This window comes from Nylanderia fulva, unplaced genomic scaffold (genome assembly GCF_048542155.1).
Source record: "Nylanderia fulva isolate GAGA-0341 unplaced genomic scaffold, ASM4854215v1 Scaffold232, whole genome shotgun sequence".
NCBI lineage: Eukaryota > Metazoa > Arthropoda > Insecta > Hymenoptera > Formicidae > Nylanderia > Nylanderia fulva.
In genome coordinates, this window is record NW_028190296.1 from 49,746 (window position 1) to 61,850 (window position 12,105).

General features: G+C 44.4%; 2 protein-coding genes across 2 annotated transcripts; both read left to right on the forward strand.

The window, feature by feature from the left end:
* The first annotated feature begins 6,485 nt into the window (after nucleotides 1-6,485).
* LOC114939100 (uncharacterized) lies at nucleotides 6,486-8,817 on the forward strand. The gene is made up of 3 exons (XM_085483173.1): nucleotides 6,486-7,496; nucleotides 7,635-8,042; nucleotides 8,179-8,817. The coding sequence occupies exons 1-3, from the start codon at nucleotides 6,486-6,488 to the stop codon at nucleotides 8,815-8,817; spliced, it is 2,058 nt and encodes a 685-aa protein (XP_085339299.1).
* Nucleotides 8,818-9,016: 199 nt separating this feature from the next.
* Nucleotides 9,017-10,252, forward strand: LOC146723099 (uncharacterized). The gene has a single exon (XM_085483174.1). It carries the CDS (start codon nucleotides 9,017-9,019, stop codon nucleotides 10,250-10,252), a length of 1,236 nt encoding a protein of 411 aa, XP_085339300.1.
* The last annotated feature ends 1,853 nt before the right edge of the window (nucleotides 10,253-12,105 follow it).

The following is a 12,105-nucleotide window of genomic DNA, read 5'->3' on the forward strand; positions in this document are numbered from 1 at the left end:
TTTCGGCGAATGTTGAGTCGTCATTTTGGCGTTCTCTCAGGAAGATGCGATTCTTTCGGTTTTGATCCCGGACGAGCCCCCAAAATGTTGCGTCCTCGGGACGCCTCTCGCTCAGTCACTCACACACAGTCACTCTCACTCGCGCGCGAAATAAAGACACTCGCATAATAGGGAAATGAACTTTAATATGAGGAACCAATACACGAAACCAATGAAATATAACAAATAGTGCATTCGTAATGCAAAAAAGCTCCGGTCTCGGAAAACGTCCGCACGATGCGACCGCTAGACCAAAACTGTAATGTCCCCCGAAAACAGAAGAAGACCCTTAGTTGTTTAACAACAACTCCCTTGACGACGATCTCCCGGAAGCGTAAAGAGTTGATCCCGCGAAAAGTATCACCCGATACAAAGATGTAGATCCAGGGGCGTAACACGGGGGCGCAACAATACACTTAGTTTTAAGTAATTTATATAAGAGTTTTAACAAGGCTCTGTAATATAAATATAAATTTAACGTATAAGACGGGCAACAAGAGCCAAATCGCGGATGACAATGCGTTGTTCTAACGAAACTAAATAATTTTTCGTTAGAATTAAATACCGGTGCACAAGGCACCAAATTTTTACTTGGACACGGCCAAGATTTTAAATATGAAATAATCTCATATTTTGAGATTTAATTTCAATACCCCTTTAACCCCCCTACGGAAAATAAATACATAAATACAAGAGAAAAATATAGATCCGAAAATCGCTGAATCGGGAATCGAACCCGAGACCTTTCGCTTGCCGGGCGACTGCTCTTCCAGCTGAGCTATTCAGATCCTTTCGATTCTATACTTTTCTCTGTTATATATATTAATGTTGGTAAACAAACGCATTTTTTAAGCCAGCGTGTATCAAATATAAGAGTTTTAACAAAGCTCTGTAATATAAATATAAATTTAACGTATAAGACGGGCAACAAGAGCCAAATCGCGGATGACAATGCGTTATCCTAACGAAACTAAATAATTTTTCGTTAGAATTAAATACCGGTGCACAAGGCACCAAATTTTTACTTGGACACGGCCAAGATTTTAAATATGAAATAATCTCATATTTTAAGATTTAATTTCAATACCCCTTTAACCCCCCTACGGAAAATAAATAAATGAATGCAAGAGAAAAATATAGATCCGAAAATCGCTGAATCGGGAATCGAACCCGAGACCTTTCGCTTGCCGGGCGACTGCTCTTCCAGCTGAGCTATTCAGATCCTTTCGATTCTATACTTTTCTCTGTTATATATATTAATGTTGGTAAACAAACGCATTTTTTAAGCCAGCGTGTATCAAATATAAGAGTTTTAACAAGGCTCTGTAATATAAATATAAATTTAACTCTAATTATTTTAATTCTAACGAAAAATTATTTAGTTTCGTTAGAACAACGCATTGTCATCCGCGATTTGGCTCTTGTTGCCCGTCTTATACGTTAAATTTATATTTATATTACAGAGCCTTGTTACAACTCTTATATTTGATACACGCTGGCTTAAAAAATGCGTTTGTTTACCAACATTAATATGTATAACAGAGAAAAGTATAGAATCGAAAGGATCTGAATAGCTCAGCTGGAAGAGCAGTCGCCCGGCAAGCGAAAGGTCTCGGGTTCGATTCCCGATTCAGCGATTTTCGGATCTATATTTTTCTCTTGTATTCATTTATTTATTTTCCGTAGGGGGGTTAAAGGGGTATTGAAATTAAATCTCAAAATATGAGATTATTTCATATTTAAAATCTTGGCCGTGTCCAAGTAAAAATTTGGTGCCTTGTGCACCGGTATTTAATTCTAACGAAAAATTATTTAGTTTCGTTAGAACAACGCATTGTCATCCGCGATTTGGCTCTTGTTGCCCGTCTTATACGTTAAATTTATATTTATATTACAGAGCCTTGTTAAAACTCTTATATTTGATACACGCTGGCTTAAAAAATGCGTTTGTTTACCAACATTAATATATATAACAGAGAAAAGTATAGAATCGAAAGGATCTGAATAGCTCAGCTGGAAGAGCAGTCGCCCGGCAAGCGAAAGGTCTCGGGTTCGATTCCCGATTCAGCGATTTTCGGATCTATATTTTTCTCTTGCATTCATTTATTTATTTTCCGTAGGGGGTTAAAGGGGGATGTCGGATCTATATTTTTCTCTTGCATTCATTTATTTATTTTCCGTAGGGGGGTTAAAGGGGTATTGAAATTAAATCTCAAAATACGAGATTATTTCATATTTAAAATCTTGGCCGTATCCAAGTAAAAATTTGGTGCCTTGTGCACCGGTATTTAATTCTAACGAAAAATTATTTAGTTTCGTTAGAACAACGCATTGTCATCCGCGATTTGGCTCTTGTTGCCCGTCTTATACGTTAAATTTATATTAAGTAATTTATGTTATGTCTAGATTAAAATTTTTTTACTCTATGCACTTCATACTTTTTAGTGTATATTAATATATAATTAATATAATTTAGTTTTAAGTTTAGTTTTGCTATATAAAAAATATAATAAAAAATATATATGTATGCGCAAAATAATATGTAAAATATTTCGTGTTAATCTAAAATAAATATTTATTTTTAAAAAATAACTATTTTATATTTACATGCTTCCTCACATTATTTTTATAATAAAATTACTATATATAATGTATGTAAAATTTACTATAAAATTACATTAATAAAATACCATTTTATATGGTTAGTATTTTATATTCAACATAGTAGTATTAAACAATTTTAATAAAATTAATATAGCTATTAATATGGTAAAATTTTTCTAAATAGAACATATTAATAGGAACTTTTTTTTATAGTTGGACAAACTTTATAAATTAAATTTGTTAGAACCACAAGCATTGTAGAATTAATTATATATATATATATATATATATATATATAGTTATATTAAATATTGAAAGTTACTATAACATTTTGTTTATTAAACCTTCAATTATGGCCATTATTATCATATTAATAGTACGATTTACTATATTTTAACCACACATTATAGTGTATATAACTATAAATTGATTGCATTAACATATGCTACAGTTATGACAACAATAATTTAAAACTGAGTTAACTATAATTTGTAATGTTAAAATAACTTTAAAAATATTGTTGTCCCCTAAACTTACTTAAAATTATAGTTAAATTATGGTAATTGCAACTATTGTTTTCTCTCACAAGGGGAGTGCACGACGTGCCCCTCACCGATTCAAACTAGGATTTTTTTATGTATAGTACCTAATTAGAAACAAGTTCTGTTAAAGCGAGAGAACGCGCTTCTCAAGCATTCGTCTGAAAAAAAATGTTGAAGATTTGCCAGCACTTCTTAAGACGTTGCAAAGAAGCATTATCGAAGCGCCCCGGTGGCTTGGTTAGTAGTGTTCTTCTTTTGTAACTGCGAGATCGCTGGATCGAATCTCGCCGTGTGAAACTATTTTTTTTTTTTATTTTTGTATAATTTATTTTTTTTGTTTTTAGGAACATTTTATAACATTAATAAATATTTTTTTAATAATTGACATATAAAAAATTTTTAACATTTTGTTCCATATATTAAAAAAAAATTCGATTGCTTTTTGTCAAAAATATAATATTAGGAAATGTTTAATATTATACGAGAAATATATCACTACTAATAAAATAAATTAGTAAACAATTATCAATAATAATGCGGATAATTTGGTAATATTTTTAATTATTTTTTATTGTACAATTATTAAAAATATTTTAAATTTTCTAGCTCTAGAAATAAAAATATTTCTTAAAAGTTTTATACGTTAGAGCTATATTTTTATTATTATGCTCGGTCTCGGATCACTTTTTGTATATCTGACCTGGAGCAACAATAGCTACGAGTTTCGACCATAAGGGATCAGCCGCTTTGTTGAAGTAAGAGAGGGGAGAATCGTACAGGAGAAGACAGGCAAAGCGTCGGTTTTTGAAATAGTCGACCGTTAGTTACGACAGTACAAGGAAGACGTTATAGACAGTGCCGTGAAAATTTCGAAGATGGAATCAACATCTGATTCTTCGATAAAAAGCGATGTTGAACAAAAAGAATCGCTTGCAGGAAGTAGTAAAGATGAAAAAGTTTTGTTAAACGAGGAATTTGCGAAACTCCAGCTGAAAGATTATTTTAAATTTACTTATTTATTTTATAGTAGTGATATATTTCTCGTATAATATTAAACATTTCCTAATATTATATTTTTGACAGAAAGCAATCGAATTTTTTTTTAATATATGGAACAAAATGTTAAAAATTTTTTAAATGTCAATTATTAAAAAAATATTTATTAATGTTATAAAATGTTCCTAAAAACAAAAAAAATAAATTATACAAAAATAAAAGAAAAAAAATAGTTTCACACGGCGAGATTCGATCCAGCGATCTCGCAGTTACAAAAGAAGAACACTACCAACTAAGCCACCGGGGCGCTTCGATAATGCTTCTTTGCAACGTCTTAAGAAGTGCTGGCAAATCTTCAACATTTTTTTTCAGACGAATGCTTGAGAAGCGCGTTCTCTCGCTTTAACAGAACTTGTTTCTAATTAGGTACTATACATAAAAAAATCCTCGTTTGAATCGGTGAGGGGCACGTCGTGCACTCCCCTTGTGAGCGACACGGACACGTACAAAATAATAAATAGTAATTCAGCACTTAAAATAGAAATAATAATTAAACACGTTTTTAAAAAAATGGCATACTAAGGGATATATCACGAAAACAGAGTACTATTTTTTACATTCCAGTGATTGCCTCCTCCCTAAGGCGTATGGCCTGCCTAAAATCCATAAAAAAGACTTTCCTTTTAGAATTATAGTTTCGTCTATAAACACGGCCTTACATCATTTAGCTTTATTCTTCCATAAAATATTAATAAAAAGTATTCCGAAAGCCAATAGCTTTGTAAATAATAGTTTTAAATTGTGCAGTGCGCTGTCTGGTAAAATTCTAAATAATGGAAACATAATAATTTCATTGGACGTGGTTTTTTTATTTATTAATGTCCCTGTGAACCTTGCAATGGAATGTGTTTGAGATGTTAAGTAAAATTTTTGTAAATTCTAGAATTTTCCATCCGCGTCAATAATAAAAGTCACGGTCTTTTTTGTATGTTTGTCACGGAAAAAAGCTGTCATAAATTAAACCTGTCATCTCAAAAACATTCTTTGCACACAAACAATTAGCGGTTTCGCAACCGTTTTTACCGGATACTTTTCGCGCTACAAGCATGCGCAAAATTGCTACGCGGCCTCGATCACCAATTAGAAATAGCGAGCGGCCGCGCGCGCATGGCAAAACGCGAGTTCGTTGAGCATCTTAGAAAAGCAGCCAATAATGAGCTGTGCCTTCGAGTCACCTCGAGCACATTTTAAATTGCTCGCAATAATTGGCGCTTTCCGAAAAAGTGGGTTTTCTTCGGAAACCCATAAGAGAGAGCTCGCGCCCGAAATCCGCGCCTTATCGCTTTCCGCAGTGACCGCATAACGCAAACCGCATATTATTTTGATCCGCTAAAATCTCGTTGACAACCGCCGCTTATTCCGCACTTTGTTCTCGATTACATTGTCACTGAAATATTTAAATGTTATAAGTCTTGTTCAAGTATTTTGTAATTAAGTGTGTATTGAAATTAAACTTTTTTTAATACAAAAGAAAGGGTGACTTATCCTATTGTGTCGCGCGATCTTCTCTCACGCAGCGCGTTCGCGAACATAATTCTGGTCCTTCGAGCCGGATCCATCGTGCCGGCATCCGCAAGTTTGTGAACGTGTCTCTTAGTGCAGTCAGTGAGCTCGTAGTTTGACATGGATGTGAACACCTTGATCGATTGCCAACGTGAGATCCAAGTCCGTATTTCACGCTCCGTGGAATACTTGAAGAAGCTGGGCACGACCAACATCACCGCCAGTGCCGTATCTATACGCATCAGGATCCTAGATCAGCTGTGGACGAAATTTGAGGCCCAGCATGATCTCATTCGCGCGGCTCTGAAAGAGAAGTTTAGTGAAAGCGAATACTTCAAGTCGGAGTTGCATGGAGATACTGAAAATCTTTACGTGGCACAACGCAGTATCCTGGATGGCTACGCTGAACATTTCCGGAAGCCAAACGTATCTCCATCCGTCGACGTCGCATCAAAGTCGTCACTGCCGCGCATCAAGTTGCCGCCGTTCTCTGGCGCCTACGCTGATTGGCCGTCATTTCGTGATCTCTTCCTGTCCGTTGTGAGCAGCAATTCCATCTCAAACATCGAGCGCCTTCACCACCTCCGCTCATGTTTGACAGGTCAGGCTGAAAAATTGATAAGATCACTACCTGTCACAAGTGACAATTACGATCGCGCTTGGGCAATCTTGAACAAGCATTATGACAACAAAAGAGAGTTAATCCGCTCCAACTTTGCCACGTTTACCGCCGTGCCAAAGATGAAGGGAGATACCGCCGAGGAGCTGAGCCGCATCCACAACGCTGTCACCGCCGCCATCAATGCACAGGAGAGTATTGGACGTCCTATCAACACGCACGAGATGGACCTGTTTAATCACCTGGTCATCGAATTGTTCGACGCACGCACTCGTCTCGAATGGGAGTCAGCCACGTCAGACTCCACCGAACCACCACAGAACGAGGCACTTCTCGACTTCATTAGTCGACGGGTATTGACCCTCAACGCCGCACGACCGAGGAGTGTCACAAAGGGAACTGGAGAGGCATCACGATTTGCCAAAGCGCACGTCACCAGACATCAAGGCACAGATTCGCCTCAGTGTGCACTGTGTCGTGAAAAACATACACTGATGACCTGCAAGGAGTTCAAGGCCAAGACCGCGGTCGAACGGAAAACATTCGTGGAGACCAACCGACTGTGCTTCAACTGCCTGGGCAATCACTTCTTGTCACGGTGTCAATCGAAAAAGAATTGCCTCACTTGCAACGCACGACACCACACCATGCTGCACGGGGCATCCACGTCACCACCGTCCGCTGAGGCCACTTCACTTGCCACCACACTGGCCACCTCACGGCAGTTTGAGAGTCACAAGGCCGTCCTTCTTGCAACTGCTTGCGTCAAGGTCGCGGACCGCTACGGATCACCACACGAGGTTAGAGTCTTGATCGACCAGTGCTCCGAGGTGTCCATCATCTCTGAAGCACTGGCTCAACGTCTTCGCCTTCCTCGAGCTTCGACGGATCTGTCCATCTTTGGCATCGGAGGGACTCGCTCTGGATCGGCTCGTGGCAAGGTCACCCTGGACACCACATCCGACGTGACCAACGCCGAGCTTCGCGTGGTCGCTTTTGTGCTGCCTCGCATCTCACTACAACAAGGCACCGCCCAACGCGAGAATTGCAGCTGGCCTCACATCCAAGGACTCCGACTGGCCGACCCGCGATACCTGGATGACGACCCTGCGGAGCTACTTCTTGGTGCAGAGGTCTATTCGTTGATCCTTGAGGAAGGCCTTCGCAAGGGCGACTCACGCATGCCGATCGCCCAGCAGACCAGCTTGGGATGGATCCTGTCCGGAGGCTACGACTCAGCAGTCACCGACGGACATCGCCGCACGTTTTAGTGCACCGCCGACAACGACCTCGCTGACCTGGTGCAACGATTCTGGGAGCAGGAACGCGAGCCAGCAGCTGGGATCGTGCTCACCGCCGACGAAGCCAGATGCGAGGACATCTATGTGCGCACAGTCACACGCACGTCCAGTGGAAGATACGTGGTGAGGCTGCCATTTGCCTCACCGCCGACATCACTCAGCGAGACTCGTCGACCTGCAGAGCGCCTCCTGGAAGCAATGGAGCGGAAGGGAGCCCGTGATGCTCGGTTCGGTGATCTCTATCGAGACTTCATGGACGAATACGAAGACCTGCAACACATGGAGAAGGTTAGTACGTCTACGACAGGTTCTGGCCCCAGGTGCTACTTACCGCATCACGGGGTCCTCAAGGAGTCGAGCACGACCACGAAGCTCAGGGTTGTGTTCAACGGCTCCCAACGCACACGGTCCGGAGAGTCGCTGAACTCGCACCTCCTCACTGGAGCTAACCTCTTGCCAGCACTCGCTGACGTTTTACTCCGTTGGCGTTGGCATCGGTACGTTTTCGTCACAGGACATCGAGAAAATGTACCGACAAATTCTTGTGCATCCGGAGGATTGTCGCCTGCAAACCATCCTGTGGCGCCACAACGGCTCAGACAACATCCGCGAGTACGAGTTGAAGACCGTGACCTACGGACTGGCGTGCGCACCCTTCCTCGCCATCAGGACTCTTCACCAACTTGCTGCAGACAAAGAGGCACGATATCCACGCGGAGTCAGGGCGCTGCGACACGACTGTTACGTCGACGACGTGGTCACCGGTGCTGACAGCCTAGCGGATGCTATCGAACTCCAACAGGAACTACAGAGTCTCTGCATGGCGGGCGGATTTCCTTTGCGAAAGTGGGCTGCCAACAATCAGCAGGTGCTCACCGGAATTCCACCGGAACATCGGCTTCAACGCGGACCGCGCTCGTGGGAAGGAGAGAGCCACGCCACCCTGGGTCTTCGATGGCATCCTCAAGGGGATTGGTTCTCCTTTCACCATACGTCCACGTTCAATCACCGACCTCACGAAGAGACGAGTCTTGGCCGAGACAGCTCGACTATTCGATCCGATGGGCTGGCTAGTGCCTGTCGTCATCCGAGCCAAAATTCTGATCCAGTCTACGTGGCTTCAACGGCTGGATTGGGACTCTCCGCTGCCTGATCAGGACGCACACCGCTGGAAACAACTGTTGAATCAACTTCCGTTGCTGGATCACATCCGTGTGGATCGTTGGCTCAGCACCGGAGATGACCAGTCGCAATTGCAGCTCCATGGATTTGCCGATGCATCGAAGCGAGGATACGCCGCCGTCGTGTACATCCGCAACGCTGCAACAGAGAAAACATCAATTAATCTGCTGATGGCAAAATCGAAGGTCGCAACAGTCAAGCAGGTGTCGCTACCTCGATTGGAACTTTGTGCTGCCGCATTACTCACCACGCTCATGCTGCACGTACGCACTACCCTCGGCTTGGCTGCTACGCCGGTGCACCTGTGGTCCGACTCCAAGGTCACTCTTCACTGGATTCGCGGACACTGCACCCGCTGGAAGACCTTTGTTGCCAACCGAGTGTCGCAGATCCAGACCCTGCTTCCAGACGCTCATTGGAGACACGTCGCCGGACGAGAAAACCCTGCAGATTGTGCATCGCGTGGTGTTACACCTGAGGACTTACTCAATCATAAACTGTGGTGGACAGGACCTACCTGGCTGTCAGGAGACGAGGCTGCATGGCCTGGTGCAGACATCGACGTCCCAGAGGATGACCTCCCTGAGCAGCGAGTCACCAGCCTGGTAGTCAAGGCGCCAGTCACTACCGAACCGGACCTTCTTCTACGGTTCCCGACGCTGCAACGGCTGCTGCGAGTCACTGCGTGGTGTCGTCGATGGCTCAACCCGGTGAGACGTGACGCCAGACTTGGCCGTCCATTGCATCCTGACGAGCTGGACTCCGCGTTGTTTCGATGGCTGCGAGTGGTGCAGGCGCTCCACTTTCCGACGGACGTAGCCGCGGCCTCTGCTGGACGCCCTACTCCACCGCGAAGCCACCTGGTGAAGTTGAGTCCGTTCCTCGACTATCAAGGCGTACTGCGCGTCAGAGGACGTCTCAAAAACTCTCAACTTCCGCTCGACGAGAAACATCCGATGATCATCCCGGCGGCATCCTGGCTGACTCGGCTGGTGATCGATTCCTGCAATCGACGGACACTGCACGGGGGTGTGCAGCTGACACTCGGCCTGCTCCGCCTGCGCTTCTGGGTACCTCGAGGAAGAACCGCCGTCAAGCAGCAGCTACATCGATGCGTTACCTGCACTCGATGGCGTGCTGCCACGCCACAGCCTCAGATGGGTAACCTTCCTCGGGACCGAGTAACGCCAACCCGACCGTTCCTCAGCACCGGCGTGGATTACGCAGGACCCATCCTCCTTCGGACCAGCAAGGGACGTGGACACCGTGCGCACAAAGGGTACATCGCAGTCTTCGTCTGTTTCTGGTCGAAGGCCACTCACTTGGAAGTCGTCTCCGACTACACCTCAGAAGGCTTTCATCGCCGCTCTGCACCGCTTCGTCTCCCGCAGGGGCCTCTGTGCTGAGATCTACAGCGACTGCGGCACGACATTCATCGGGGCAGATCGTACGCTGCGAGGTCTCTTCGATGCAGCGACAGCCGAAGGTCATCGTATCGTCCTTGCCGCCACCGCTCAAGGAATCCGCTGGCACTTCAACCCGCCAGCGGTCCCCGCACTTTGGTGGTCTTTGGGAGGACTGCAGTGAAGTCGACCAAGTTCCACCTCCGTCGGGTGATCGGCGAGACCACCCTCACGTTCGAGGAGCTGAGCACACTCCTCGCCCAGATCGAAGCTTGTCTTAATTCTCGTCCATTCACAGACACTCTCAGATGACCCAGAGGACGTCTCGGCGTTGACTCCCGGTCACTTCCTCGTCGGGGCGCCGCTACTCGCTGTGCCGGAACCGTCATTGACAGGGCAGACGGTATCCACCTTGTCACGCTGGCGTCATTTGCAGCAGATGAGGGATCACTTCTGGCAGCGCTGGTCATCCGAATATTTGCACGGACTAGCCTCGTGCACCAAATGGCTCAAGGACGAAGCTGCACCCCACGTCGGCGATCTCTGTCTCGTGCGCTCCGAGCTCACCCCACCGAGCCGATGGCCACTGGCTCGCATATCGCGACTGCACCCCGGGGACGATGGGATTGTACGCGTGGTGTCAATCCGAACGGCCACGTCCGAGCTTGTGCGCCCACTCGTCAAGCTTGTTTTCCTCCCGGGCGTGAACGACGCACCTACACCGCACGGTGACACTTCGTAACGTCACTCATTACACAATCATCACATCATGCATCATAGCATCTGTCGCACGTCACTCATCTCATCCACCACCGCACAAAAAATTATTTCGTTATCACCGCTCACTGCATTGCACACTCGCCGTTCACATCAACCACGCGTTTTCACCGGATCAGCTGATTATTTCACACCACGCGTTCACCACGTGCTCTTATCGGCTCAGCTGATCGATTCACACCACGCGATCACCACGTGTATTTCGCCGCGCCGGCGCGCCCGCCCCACCATCGATCGCTATCGGAATGTGATCCGCGCCGGAACCACCACCAACCTTTGTCACGTTGCGACAAGGCGGGCGGGAATGTTTGAGATGTTAAGTAAAATTTTTGTAAATTCTAGAATTTTCCATCCGCGTCAATAATAAAAGTCACGGTCTTTTTTGTATGTTTGTCACGGAAAAAAGCTGTCATAAATTAAACCTGTCATCTCAAAAACATTCTTTGCACACAAACAATTAGCGATTTCGCAACCGTTTTTACCGGATACTTTTCGCGCTACAAGCATGCGCAAAATTGCCACGCGGCCTCGATCACCAATTAGAAATAGCGAGCGGCCGCGCGCGCATGGCAAAACGCGAGTTCGTTGAGCATCTTAGAAAAGCGGCCAATAATGAGCTGTGCCTTCGAGTCACCTCGAGCACATTTTAAATTGCTCGCAATAATTGGCGCTTTCCGAAAAAGTGGGTTTTCTTCGGAAACCCATAAAAGAGAGCTCGCGCCCGAAATCCGCGCCTTATCGCTTTCCGCAATGACCGCATAACCCAAACCGCATATTATTTTGATCCGCTAAATTCTCGTTGACGACCGCCGCTTATTCCGCACTTTGTTCTCGATTACATTGTCACTGAAATATTTAAATGTTATAAGTCTTGTTCAAGTATTTTGTAATTAAGTGTGTATTGAAATTAAACTTTTTTTAATACAAAAGAAAGGGTGACTTATCCTATTGTGTCGCGCGATCCTCTCTCACGCAGCGCGTTCGCGAACAGAATGCGTTAATAATAGATGGCATTATATTGAATCACAGACGGAAATTCCAAAAGAGGAATTTTTAAAAGCTATCAAATTTATACTAAC